This window comes from Paramacrobiotus metropolitanus, unplaced genomic scaffold, assembly GCF_019649055.1.
Source record: "Paramacrobiotus metropolitanus isolate TYO unplaced genomic scaffold, Prichtersi_v1.0 Parri_scaffold0000003, whole genome shotgun sequence".
Classification (NCBI taxonomy): Eukaryota; Metazoa; Tardigrada; class Eutardigrada; order Parachela; family Macrobiotidae; genus Paramacrobiotus; species Paramacrobiotus metropolitanus.
The window spans coordinates 1,289,863-1,303,690 of record NW_026570223.1 but is presented as its reverse complement, the minus strand read 5'-3'; the positions used below and the strand labels follow the sequence as shown (position 1 = coordinate 1,303,690).

General features: G+C 41.9%; 4 protein-coding genes across 5 annotated transcripts; 2 read left to right on the top strand and 2 right to left on the bottom strand.

The window, feature by feature from the left end:
- Positions 1–1,228: 1,228 nt before the first annotated feature.
- LOC129593581 (5-hydroxytryptamine receptor 1D-like) lies at positions 1,229–2,251 on the bottom strand. The gene has a single exon (XM_055489975.1). The coding sequence runs from the start codon at positions 2,249–2,251 to the stop codon at positions 1,229–1,231; it is 1,023 nt and encodes a 340-aa protein (XP_055345950.1).
- A 1,688-nt stretch (positions 2,252–3,939) lies between these two features.
- LOC129593546 (uncharacterized) lies at positions 3,940–7,163 on the top strand. The gene is made up of 10 exons (XM_055489919.1): positions 3,940–4,083; positions 4,185–4,259; positions 4,346–4,472; positions 4,838–5,072; positions 5,167–5,238; positions 5,319–5,472; positions 5,681–6,151; positions 6,285–6,436; positions 6,626–6,711; positions 6,820–7,163. Exons 1-10 carry the CDS (start codon positions 4,029–4,031, stop codon positions 6,932–6,934), a joined length of 1,542 nt encoding a protein of 513 aa, XP_055345894.1. The 5' UTR covers positions 3,940–4,028; the 3' UTR covers positions 6,935–7,163.
- A 1,706-nt stretch (positions 7,164–8,869) lies between these two features.
- Positions 8,870–10,495, bottom strand: LOC129593552 (von Willebrand factor A domain-containing protein 5A-like). Its single transcript, XM_055489930.1, has 2 exons — positions 9,648–10,495; positions 8,870–9,421 (listed from the first exon to the last, which is right to left on the bottom strand). The coding sequence occupies exons 1-2, from the start codon at positions 10,284–10,286 to the stop codon at positions 9,260–9,262; spliced, it is 801 nt and encodes a 266-aa protein (XP_055345905.1). The 5' UTR covers positions 10,287–10,495; the 3' UTR covers positions 8,870–9,259.
- Positions 10,496–10,738: 243 nt separating this feature from the next.
- Positions 10,739–12,419, top strand: LOC129593562 (high mobility group protein DSP1-like). 2 transcript variants are annotated; one of them, XM_055489943.1, is made up of 5 exons: positions 10,739–11,094; positions 11,435–11,716; positions 11,783–11,841; positions 11,904–12,072; positions 12,169–12,419. In XM_055489943.1, exons 1-5 carry the CDS (start codon positions 11,092–11,094, stop codon positions 12,229–12,231), a joined length of 576 nt encoding a protein of 191 aa, XP_055345918.1. In that variant the 5' UTR covers positions 10,739–11,091; the 3' UTR covers positions 12,232–12,419. The 2 variants fall into 2 exon arrangements, with proteins under 2 accessions (XP_055345918.1, XP_055345927.1); XM_055489952.1 differs by lacking the exon at positions 10,739–11,094 and having other exon boundaries at positions 11,415–11,716.
- Positions 12,420–13,828: the final 1,409 nt, after the last annotated feature.

Here is a 13,828-nt window from a genome sequence, read left to right as displayed (position 1 = left end):
CGTATTTAATTCTTCAGGATTGCAAGAGTGGCTTTTGATCTGTGGCGCGGTATTCTACAATATTCCGCAGATGGTAGTGACGCTGAGTTATCCGCTTTTTCTGGTGTATAAAGTGAAACGCAACGCCATTCGTCCAGGTGCAGAAGGTGACCAGACACAGCGAGACCGAACGCGCTCCTTTGCTGTGCTTACACTGGTAACCGTTAGTGTCACGGTTTGCTGGATGCCATCGAATGTTTACTACTGGATTCGCTCGCAGAGTTTTGTATTTTTTTCAGTTATGAACATATTTAAATTAATTCATTCTGTATTAGATCCGGTATTATTTGTAGTTTCTATTGGATATCTCAGGGATGCAGTTTTACAACTTGGTAAATAAGATTAAGTGCGGAAATGGAACAGAAGTACTTATTTATTGAGAAGTTCATGTGTAACTTGCAGAAGCAGAACAAAGGCGAACTTAAATATTATACTGTACATGTTTTACGCGCTTGCCATCAAGCACGAAAAGTGAAAGTGAGATCACCAACACGACGCGTGGTTTTTTGTATAATTATTTTCTTGCTTTACTGTCATTAGACTGGGTCCACGGTGCAGTACTGTACTTCTTAAATAGTAACAGTATCATTGATCATGTGAGAAATTAAATGATCGTTTTGATTACATCGAATATGTTACTTATTATTCGAGCAACAACGAGCACACTTTTAATATGATACTTCGAAGTAGTGCATTTATCCTCTGCGGCATTTCGAGGATTTCCAAATTGCTTCTACTCGTGCGTGATCATGCAGCGGGAATTCCCAGGGTCGAGTTTACAACTATTTCCGTTTCGCAGTTAAATCGTTGTATTCTCTTCAAGGGCCAGTAGAAAAATAAAGAACAAATGCCTTAGAGAAGACAATATTATGGGTAAGCCTTCCATGGGGAATTTATGTCATATAATGTATGACCTACTGAGACAATTTTGCACAAACTATACAAACCAACGCATTCGGAGACCACAATAAAACCTCAGCATATACAAGTACATCGCCCTGTGTGGCTTTGATCAACAGATTCAATAGAAAATACAATCTCAGAATCTTGTGGAACATGCTTTGAAAATACTTAAATCATCTACAGTGTAAAAATAATTTGACTGCCACTGTTTTTTACCCATAGGTCTACAGTAAAGCACGGTCAGCGCCAATAAGTGATCTCGTAAAATTGATAACTTTTCATATGATCACGCGCTTTTGAAGAGCGCTCGAACCAAACCGACAATAAAATCCCGCACATCATCCAAAACCAGGGCAAACAACAATGGATCCAGCACCGCTTCCGAGGCGAACATAACCAACACGATCTGCATCAGCAGCGTCTGGTCGCTGATATCGATGAAGCAGTTGACATTGAAGAAGATGCACGACGGCGTCCACAACAGAGTTACGCTAAAGGTCAATGCCGTCAACACCCGGAATCCGCGTTTTCCCCCCTTTGCATTATATGTCCCATTTTTCGGGAGCACTTCCACTGTCCCGGCTTCGACCTTCTCCGACGCCGGTGTTTGATCAGTTTCCGGGGCGACAATATTCGCTGCAATTCGACGGGCCCGACGCTTATACACCAGATACGGATACACTGCGACAATGAAGACGATGGGGAGCGTGTAAATCAGGAACTGCGTTAGCAGACTCCAGAACTGCAACGCCTCCGTGTTGATTAGACATCCGGCTGTTTCGATAGGTAGCCGGTAGTACAGCGCATCCAAGACGACGTATGGCAGACACACCGCGTGCACGTAGATGCACGAAGCCAAACAGCAGTAAAGCGCCGTGCGCACCGTGTTGCGACGGGTGTACGAGATATGGAAGGTCACGGCCCAGACGCGGTTAATAGCGATGAGAACGTGCGCGTGCATCATGATCCCGTCAACGACATACATGGAGTACAGGTAGACGGTGCAGGCGGTATTACCCAACCACCAGGATGGATAGATTAGGTTGAGGATGTCCAGCGGATTGTTCATGATGGCGAATACCAGATTGGCGAAGAGGAGATTGGCCAGGTAAATGTAGAAGGGTCGCGATAGTAAGCCTTGGTAGATGAAAATGAACAGTACCGAGCCGTTGAAAATGACGATGGACGGGAAGATGACCATATCGCTGATGGATGGAAATGACCACGAGATGCCCGTTACAGCTGTTGAACCGTTAATATTGACGCTTTTATTGGCGATAGTTTCGTTGCGCGACACGTTAAAGTCCATTTTGAAAATAAAGGGTTTCGTATCGACGACACAGGAAAAGGGATCAGTTTATACTTTGCTCTGTTTGTGCAAACCAGAAATATACAAACCAGGGACGCCTTCGTCAAATTAAACCCACCGCGGCAACATTTATTAAGCAGTTATTGCATAGTTGATAAAGGTACGTGATATTCACTAAACGACTCTAATCGAGCGGGAATGGTTTAGCATCGTGTAGGAGATAATTGTAAATACGTAATGACAACGGTATGCATTCACTGTGCAGTTTATTTAATAATATATGTAGCCTGCAAGATCAATAACTGGATTAGGGATTTGAAACAGTATCATGTGAAATAAAATGTTAATCTGGGTATTGTGCCGGCATAGCGTATCGAATACGGTGCGCGGCAGATGCGCTTAGAAATCAGACAGGGATTTGTCTGTAAGGTTATGACGGCTTTTTAATTGGGAATTAGCCCGAATTCTGGATGCAGATTGGAGTTTTTTCGTTGTTGTGGTGGGAGTGATGTTGTTGTACAGATATTACCGCTCGTGACGTTATTGTGCAAAGACTACTCAGTGAATTCAGTAACCATGTTTTCCTAAAGAGCAACGTAAATCACTATTGACTCTCTGTTACAAGGTCGACAAAATATACCTCATCGTTGCAGACGAAGGTAAACTGATAACGTACGTGACCAAAGGCTCGCCAGTCGCCAGTATACTATAGCTACATGCAGTATCGCTGTGGCTACCGCAAACAGATGTTGTACGAGAAGTTACGTCGTCTGCTACTGCAAACGATAGATTATTATTATTGTTTTAATGTGCAACCGTAAATATTTTTTATGTGGTTAATCGCCATTAGCTTAAACGAACGCATTTATGCCATGGGCATGCTCTACTAAATATGCGCATGGCATAATTGCGTTGTCAAAGCCACGACCAAAATGACGCACTGACTTAAACGAAAAAGGGTAATTACTATCTTTTCTACGTAAACGTGCTTGAAAAGAGCTGTGTCGCTATCTTTAAAAGAAAGCAACTTTCAAGTGGTACTCGCAAACTGGCATGCCTCTGCAATACGTGCAAGGGCTTTTTTGACATTACATGAAATTCCAGAGACCCACGTAGCGTTTGAATAACTGTTTAAACGTACGCTTGATCGACGCTGACGCCAAATGGGCCACTGCCCGCACGCATACAGAACAGGTAAATCTGTAAAATCGGCAAAGTTTAGTGTACTGAATAAAAATAAAATGTTGTGCAAATGCAGCGATAGGTCTGTTGAATAATAGTATAACATATTTATTGTACTACATGACCCATATGGCCGATTTTCGTTTACGTTATAATAAATAACAAAACCTAAATCGTATGTATCGACACTAGATCCACCCGGATCCCCCTTCATTCAAATTTTGTTAAATATACTTCAAATACACAGTCACTATAAATATCTTTATATTCCCCATTAATACTACTGATTCGCAATACGTTAACAAATATTCAACTAGACAACACATGTCGGTAAAATGTTAATAGGTTCAAAGAAACTGTAAAATACAAGCTTTCATTTCCCGGTAGACCACAACTCAAGATTTTCCCAAATTAGCAAAATATTTATGCCGATGCAGCATACCAGACTGTGGGACAACCGACGTTATTTTTACCTATAAGCAACATTCCTTCCTACCATAAAAATACTTAGCATATAAAACACCGTACAGACGTTTATGATTTGTACAGTGGGTAGTGTGGGTAGCTATTTGCTTTTAGTTCTCTATCTACGAAAATGGTCGTACCGGGGTATTTATTAATTTTGCTACTGGCAGCCGGTGCCTGCTACGGTAAAACAGTGGTATAATTCTTTGCTTATTGTGGCACAGCATTGGTGATTTCATAAGCCAGTTTATCGTTAAAAACTTCAGTAATATTTTATGTCTGGCAGGAACTGTCAACGTGGATACTCGCTTCTCACGATGGAATAAGAATCGTATCCCATACTGCATCGATTCCATACTCAGTAAATGATATGCTTTTCCTTCCTGTCGAATCCGGCATATTTACCACATGCTAACAGTAGCCTGACGATGGGTATTCAAATTACAGCATCAGCGGAACGGACGGCTGTAAATACCGCCGTAACGTCGTTATTAAACTCGCTCCCTAACTGTATAAACCTAGCGCTAGTGGACTGCTCCTCGACGGAGTACCATCTCAAGTTCACCGTTACCACGTACGTACTGCATCGTACTGTATATTAAGCAGCTCTAATACTGTTATGACCTTATCTACGTGTATTTATCGGCTGTTCCATTAATATTTCGCCAAAACATATTACAAAATTTAATAGCAATGATAACTAGAAAAACTGTTATTATTAATAATTTGTGGCGTTACATTTAGCTGTCAACACAAGTACGCGTACCGGAAGTACATGTTTCAGAGTGACCTACAACATTTTTTGTTAGCGTTGTGTATAACAGCTAGCTTGGCGAACCAGTATTTATGATTATTAATAAACGGGATACAGGCGACTTTATACAGATTAAACGCCAATGGTTTGGGGTATTGCTAAATTGCAGCGATACTATGTTGCAGTGCGCAGTCGTATTCCTCCAGTTTTCCTGGCCGAGTTCTGCAAACTAACCTACTGACCACCACCAATCTCAACGAGCAGATCATCAGTGTAGCTCGCGATGCCGCACAATGCAGCAGTAATCCAATGTGCGTCCTGAAATACTTGGTCATCGCAATGGGCAAGCGCAATGAACATCAACGTGGAGATCGTGGAAATTTTATTACTGTTGCTGCTGATAATTTGCTTGCCGTTGCGGTAAGGATGCCCTTGAATCTGAATTTCTAACCAGTGCCGGTGGAATACAGATTCTCAACAAAATACTGTAACATCTACGCGATTCCTTTTTTAGGCTGCCTATCGATTGTACGGCGGAGCAGAAGCCTACTGGGATATGTTCCCTTATGACTACTGCAGTATTACGGTATGAATAGCAATTCAGTAAACAGCGTTAAACAGCCATATCTGACCCAACATGAATTTTACCGGTTTTATTCCCTATAGCACAATCAACCAAGCGAATTCCCAAGGACCAACGGACAACCAGCGTTTACCATCAAAGCACCATTTACCTGCATTCCCAGACAGAGCACTATCAGCCAAACCGACTGCAAACTGCTGAGCTTAATGTATCAGTGCTCCGCCACATGTGCTATCGGTACGGAAAATTCCAGAACCTCTAGCATTACAATTTTATTTGGTCCATTCTATTCTAACTTGCATCCAAGCGGATTGCTTCAGACAAAAATTTATTTGTTATAAAACTACTGTACAGAGTACTTAAACACATGAAATTTACTTGTGGGACACCACTATCTGTATGTGATTTACGTTGCGGTCACATTCACTTAAATTTATTTTGGTAGTTCCCTGTACGTCATCGCTGTGTACCGGAAGTGGAACAGGTACAGGAACTGGCACAGGCACCGGAACAGGGACTGGAACTGGGACTGGGACAGGGACGGGAACGGGAACGGGTACTGGAACAGGAACGGGAACAGGAACGGGAACGGGAACGGGAACGGGCACTGGAACGGGAACTGGAACCGGCACAAAAACCTGCGCTGCCGCTACCAGCCCCACCTACAACGGCCCCACGACCTGCACGGCCAGCCCATCCGATCTGGGCTATCCCATCACCGCGTCGCAAGTGTCGGCTGCCGACATCACCAGCATTGTGGACTGGCATAACGGTTACCGTCGCGGTGTCGATGCCAAGAATATGCGGAAGCTGACATGGAATCCCTGTCTGGCCAGTAGCGCCCAAGCATGGGCCAATCAGTGCACCAATCCCAGCGTTACTCCTCATGACGCCAATACGGCCCGCAAAGCGCCAGGTATATGACTGACGATTCGCTAACAATTGTAGTTTTACCGCTAATACGCAGATCCGTTCGTTCGGATGGAAGAGTCAGCGCCTAAATTTTTAGTTTTGCCAACATGCAAAGGTCACTGGTTCATTTTGCACAGGTTTTCCGAACGGATGTGGTCAAAATAGGTTCGATGGCACCAGCGGTTTTTTCACATGGAAATCAGCGGTTGATGCCTGGTATAATGAAGTGAAAGATTTCACCTACTGTAGCACCGCCAATGTGTTTTCCAAGGTTGGCCATTATACGCAGGTAAGCACTGAAATTTATTCGAGAGGGGCGTGTACGGGTATCAACAGCTATTTATTAAATTTGTAAAATAAATATCGTAATCATACTTACCAAATTAGCAGTGTTCTAGAGTAGAGCCGAATTAAGGGCATTTGCATGATCGTTCGGTCATTGGTTCACGGGTTTACATTACAGTAATCACATTTGCAGCTAATGTGGGCAGAAACCTCCCTAATTGGATGCGGTAAAGCTACTTGCAGCGGAAGTGACGTCTACGTTTGCAATTACTGCACACCGTAAGTTTTCGCGCTAAAAACGGAATAATAATTACAGTCACTAATAACCTGCGTATCAGCTGTTCGATATTTTGAATTACAGTGTTCATATTTTGGTGGTCTTATTAGGGGAAATGTTTTGCCCAACCAGAACTGTCCGTACAGCCTAGGCGCATCGGGAACCAAGTGCACAGAATGTTCAACAGGAAACGGATGTCTTGCCGGCGACTGTTTATGTGCATAATGATATTAGTTGTATGTGCTCGATTTTCTACTCTTACTTAAAACTAAAAACAAGAAAGCGCCGCACCAAAGTTGCCCCATATAAAAACCAAATAAGTCGCAGCGATTCAGTCGAAGCTATGTTAATGTTCATGTTAGCTGTTTCCACCCGTTAACGTTTAACGAACTTGGTCCAGCAAACCGCAAAATCCCCATCAAAAACGCTTTCGGCATTGCGGAATTTGCAAAGTACAAGGTAATCGCATTTTAGAATCGAGTACAGTTTATGTATGCAGACTTACCAACATACTTACAGTGTACAAACTTACAAAAGGTACAGTGTACAGTACAAGTACTGCACGTCTACTGCATAATGTGTACACTGCTTTCTTTTTGATCAAATTAAAAATGGGTACAGTCGTACAGAGTACACGAAAATTTCCTTATTTACTCATAAAAATCCAATGACAATCTCGCATATGTGTACAAAACGGTGTATAATGCTTTCTGGGGCGAATTAAAAAGGCTTGAGATACGAACTGTTGACAAATTCTTTCGAAGAATAGTCTCTTGAAGCATTTAATAATATGAACGGACACTGCATTGGTATACTGGGCATTGTGGTTATTTTTGAATGCCCACCCAAATCTCGCTGGGTGTTCGGGTTAGCGAACCGCATGTTACCGATCACAACAACTGCCAATACATAGTACATACTATAGCTACATAACAAAAATAAAATACTGTAACAGAAAAGTCTTCCACGCAAGCGTGGCAGCCGTGCCATCATAATGCACGAAAGAATTTTACGCCTGTTGCATTTTTAAGTCAAAGCCCACTATAAACTCTGCAAGTAACTGGTATTAGAGATTTTGCCAACATTGATTTGTTACTCTAAGAAGTGCTTACAAAATTGTCTGCCAGTTCTATGCTGTGTTTCGTGGATTCGTGGATCAGAACATAGAATTGCTTTGTTTTTTTATTTTAATTCAAGGAATATTTAAGTGCTTGTTAAACCGGCATTCATTTGCGGTGCTTCATATCAAGGCGAACAAGTAAAAACTGAAACGTGCGTTAAATCATCTTTTGTGCGGTGCTGAAATTATGTTTTGACTCTAATCAACCCTCTGATTCGTTACTGCAGGATAAAAAACAAAAAAAAAGAAATGTCCGAAAACAAGGGGGTAAAGCTCTCAGGTTCAGCATCCTATTAAAACAAAGATTTGAACTTTTTTAGTACAGTGTTTTCTTGGTCGGACGTAATCTGTTTCCGGACGAACGTCAATGCTTTGTTAGCAATGGCTTGCCAAATCTGCACTTGACCGGCATATTTGGCATTCAAATAAGCCACTACCAGTAAAGTGGCCAAGACAACAAGATCCAGCTTTTCCCCGGCTTTTTGTTCTGCAACATCCTTAGTAACGCCCAGAACGATTTCCAAATTCCCTGAAAATTCCCAGCTGCCATTCCACAATTGCAGATCTAACACTTGATTTAGAACCGGCTTTCGAGTGGAATCGATCATGTCTGAATTCTCATTTCTAGACTCAGTTTTGGGACTACGTGAGATTTTTTTTCTTGAACCTGGTTTTTCTTGGTTCAATGGATTTTCCTCCAAGAATTCGTTCAAGTCCATGTATTCCAAGTGGCATGCCTCAGTTTTCCGCGATCTAGAAGAATTTCCAGACTCTCTGCTTTCCTTCAGAGAACCGCCAAGTGGCATAGGTGGAGCCACTGAGGCGCAAGCCATTTGCGCCATCCTTATTCCGTACATCGGCGTATGACGCATCGGCGCGGACACCTGGACAAGAATCTCTCGTAACTGCATCTCTTTCGCTTGTCCACCTTCTCGCTTTTCAATCGCCAGGAGCGAAACGTACTTTGACATCACACCATATTTCAAAGAAATGCCCGTTATCGCATTTTTGTTGTCCGTATCAGTTTCTTCCTTCTTTGAATCAGACAAATCCGCATTTCGCTTTGGTAACGATCCACTACTACCGAGAAAAGCTGTTCCGGTTGGAGCGGTTTCCAAATACTTAATTAAAGCTCTCGCTGCCAATTCGAAATGCCTTGAATTTTTTCGGAGCTGATGGGATATGCAAAATCTGTTTCTTTCTTCAACTTGTCTTTCAGCTGCAAAACGACTTTGGGAGTCTGACCTGTCTCTCCAATTTCGAAGAACGCATAAGCAATTTGCCGGTCACCGCGGAATACGGGCGGTAACACGTACGGCACTTTTTGCACGTTTTTAACTCCTTCCCACAAAACACTCGCTTGTACAACGGCAGGCTGCAACGCTCGCTCCAGATGGCGGCCGATTTTGTCTTCTAGTATTTCACCGTGTTTACAGTACTCTGATTTTCCGTTGCCGACCAACGCGATTCCGTTGACCAATGAGCGACTGCAGCTGCCACCGATGCCGAACGAGAACACCCTGGATTTTCTGGATCTCAATGTCGATTACCAGATCGCGGTCAACTGGTTGCTGCTGGGCGCCGAAAGTGACCTGAAACAAGAATTAGAGTAGCCAGAGAAGGTACAACTGAATTTAAGCTAAGACGCGGAATTGAAATATTCGTACTGAAATACCTTTATACGCATCAAATTAAACACTACAAATAAATCGCTATCATAAAAATACATTTGTACAGCTACAAAATAAAAAATCGAAGGTTGACGTGATCAATAAAATTAATAGGTTTACTTCAGGCTTCGGATTGTAATCTACCTACCTGAACGAAACTGTCTCCAGTTATGCTGACAGCAATCGGGTGCGACACTGACGACACGGATTTCACTTTATCCAGCGTTTCAATTTTGGCATCCAGCGTCGCTTTATACGTCACCGTTGCAGCATACCTCTCCGGTGGCGCCGTTGTCCCAACCGTGCGTTCCGGACTGGGATTGTATCTCGGGAAGAGCGCCATGGGAATGAGCAGTCGCTGCTTCGTCTCGCTGACGCTGTCCAGTGTGCAGACGTAGTTGATGCTGACCACGCACTCCTTCCCGGGCGGCAGTCTGCCCACACTCAGCACGAAGGTGTCGTCGCTGCGATCCGCCTGGTCCAGAAGATACGCGCCGGCTCCGCGCTGCAGCGCGGCGTTGTATTCCTTGAAGGCTTCGTCCTTCTTCTTGAACTGACTGCTCAGTGTGCGGTCGTCGATCTTCACGGTGAAACCCGTGACAGCTGCTTGGTCGTTCATCGGGAATCCGTACACGCTTTCCAGATCCGTAGATTCGACGTTCTGGAATGTCTGGTTAATAGTGAATGAACCGGCAAATCCTTTCACATCGACATCGTAATCAATAGCGGTCAGCGGAATCGGTTTATTCGATTCGACAACAAACAATCCACAACATGAGTTCTCCATTTTCGAGGCAGAATATCCACGAAATTACTGGTTGGGTCCAAATGTAAAATTGTTCCAGAAAAGAAAGTTGAAATGAATCGAAAATCAGACTACTGCAAATCTGCCAGCTACCAGTCGGATGCTGTTTTTATATACTAAACTGCTTGCTTTGGGTTTTCATATCTTATTTTGTGAAAATCTGGCTAACGATAATGGCTTTTTGAAAGATATCTTAGTCACGATAATGACCTCATCGCACTTTAAAAACACAGATGGTTCTGCAATCTGTACGGTGAACAGTAAATGCCTGATCTGAAGTGCAGATACTACCGCAGTATGGTTTGTTTACTGGAAGTTCGACGGTTTGTAATGCTGGTAGGCTCGGTTCCTACGGTATTACGATAACACTCAGGGAACTGGATGTTCCATCCATGCGGGTGCGCATGAATGTGTAAGCGACCGATGATGTCCGTATGACTTTATCTGAGCGCTTCAAGGAGTGATCAGCTTTTCATGTGGCAATATCACATCAAGTTATGACTCTACTGCATGCACTCTACTGCACTGTGAAAATCTCTTTAAAAATCCTTCGGTTTATCAGTAAAGTTTATTTGGATTTGCTGCGCAATGCGTAAATAAGCGGGTTTTAAATTCATCTGGATGGTGCCGTTGTTACAGTGCCCGGCTTGTTGAATTTTGTCGGCCATGAACTCGCACAATGTCGGAGTGGCGCACAATCCAGCTAACCGGTCTACTACATCCGTGGCGCCGCTCCAGTACGTTTCCTGGAGGCGAGATGGCTTTTCAATAGTATCTGGATAAGAAGATGGTATGGACGACCATCTACAAAATACATACTTTAACCATTTAGAACTGCACTGCTTCACTAAAATTTCACTGTAAATAACATTCATAGTGATAATTTGCCAATTTACAGTAATTTCAAAAATATATAATAATGGAATGCTGGAATTTTCAACCCAGACCAATGGTGAATTCCAACAAACGTGCCACCAATTATAGATATTCGTGAAAATAATACTTGTAATAATTACTTACTTGTAATAATAGCTTAATAGTGCTAATAATACTTGTAATAATAGCTTAATAGTGAAAATAATTACTTGTAATAATAGCTTTCAGTTGCTAAGGACGCTACTTGTATATAGGACAACCTGGACCTTAAATCATCGTGTATATGGTTGTTTAAGATTGCCCTTGGATGGTTTTGGCAAAAAGGTGAAAATCAAAATAAGTACGTAAGCCTTTTGCAAAATTTTTTAAGTAAAGTCTCCTGTTATTTGTGTCTGATCCCTCGTTTTGTTGACTGGTACGAAGCTAACATGGCTCCTAGAGAGTATCGGCAGTTAGCTATTAAAGCCGTATGCCGGCCGGTTCGCTATCACAATCCTCAGCCAGGGCCCCGCGAGAACACGCCGTCACCAATTGAAGTATGAGCTGCAAGGCATTTCCGGTAGATTCAGTTAACGTCTTAACATGACCGTGATTTATTGCAGAATCATCCCTCTACCAGTTCCGGTCTGAGAAGAACAACGGCGGATCCAACATATGCAGCGTACGATGGCAGCCTTTTGCAGTGACCTTGAAGTGTGAATTGTACATAAATGTGTTCTTTAGATCAGCGTTTTCGCTGTTCTGTGTAGCAGAGCGTCCCGGTGTGATAGTCAATAATCCGGCGATGGATTCCGAGCAAATTGACGAAGAACTGGCCAGATTATGGAGAGAGGCCAATCCGTCAGTCAAGGCAAGATTTGTCCAGATGGCCGCTAGAAATCACCGGCGACAAGTATGGACATGTAATAGTGTTTTAAGAGCACCGCAAAAATTGATACACACGTTGTACATCTTCGCTTCAAATTTTATACTACGGGTTATTTTGCAGAAGAGAAACAGAACTGTTGACAGAGAAAGGCGAATTAGAAAACCAAGAAAACGTCCGCAGTGATTTAATAATTATTAAAATTATGGCTCTTATAAAAATTGATGTGGAATGCTTTGCGTCTTATCAAACGAGAAATGAATTTTTTACTGTTGTTCCGGCATCATGCAAATACGGGTAATTGTGCAGAACAAAAACGGGTAAACGGGTAATTGTGTACGTATATTGCACAAAAATAAAAGACCTACTCTGTGGTTGCGGCTTCAACGCAGTAACGAAAACAATTTATATTATATTCGTTTTATATAATTTATATAATCGTCTTTAAGATTATTGAATCTAGATGCGTTATTCGTCTGCGATCAGCTGTTGCATTAATGTATTGAAGTAATGAATTACTTCGTCTTTAAGATTCTTGAAATCTAGATGCGTTAATCATATGCGTTCAGGTATATACTTCGAATGCTGCCTTATATGGGCTCCCCTTATATTACTCTCCCTTATCTGGGCTCCCGAGCAATATGAGCAACCCTCTACATGGGCGGTTACGTTATTACTCGCACTTTCGCAGTTGTTATCAGTGTTAACTGCTATGACTGACTGAAAATTTTTATTTATTTAAAATACGTATTTTGCCAGTACTTTTGTAGCATTTTTCAGTTTGTTAATTGGCAAATCCGGTTGAAATTAATGAAAAATATATATAAATAATATTTATAAATATAATTCGGATGTGAAATTTCGGAATTCTTTGGTGTGCTCACTGGTAAATCCGATTGAAAGAAGTACAAAAGGGTTCTGCAGTCAACTTCTGCTATAAATCCGATAAATTAAATTTGACGGGTATTGCAAACTAGCCGGGAGCCCAGATAAGGGAGAGTAATATAAGGGGAGCCCATATAAGGCAGTATTCGAAGTACGGCATTTTGGTTTACGTGATGCTCGTTAACCGCCAGTCGGTGTAAGTGCTGACTGTGAAGAGGAGGGCGGATGTTCTGAAGGTTAATTACACACCGTTGAATTGACAACCGTACAATCAGGCGTGCCGAGGGTATACGAGGCGCAGCGTGCCTAGCCATTGTCATTTGAAATGAGACAGTAGCGCGATACATATAGGACTGCTTTACAAGCATATGCAAAACTTCATTCGGAATCAGATCAAACAACTTCGCTTAATGTCGTTTTCCTTTTAATTATATATATTTATTGTTGTTTACTATAACAACAGCGTCCAACATATACTATAACAACTATAACAACTATGTTTACTATAACAACATATTTATTGTTGTTTACTATAAGTTATACTTCCATATGTATGGAAGTAATCTAACCATGCTTCTGCACTGACATTGTGCAAATCTGTTGTCGTATTTTTGAATTGTGCTTACAGTAAGTAAGTATGCTCCAGTAAATTTTCTAAACAGAATGTGAATTAACGACGATGTTTTTAGCTTTGGTTGTATTAGCCAGTTTGATTATGACTGAGATATCCAGTACTTAATGTTACAGAGTCATGTTAGTACTTGCTGTTACTACTCGACACTCTAACAATCTGCTTAAAATTCTCAAAACTAGTTCAGTTTTGTATAAAATTTAAAAAATGGGTAATAAATCGTAGAAAAGTGCTAATATATTACATAAGTCGTAAATATAATTTAAT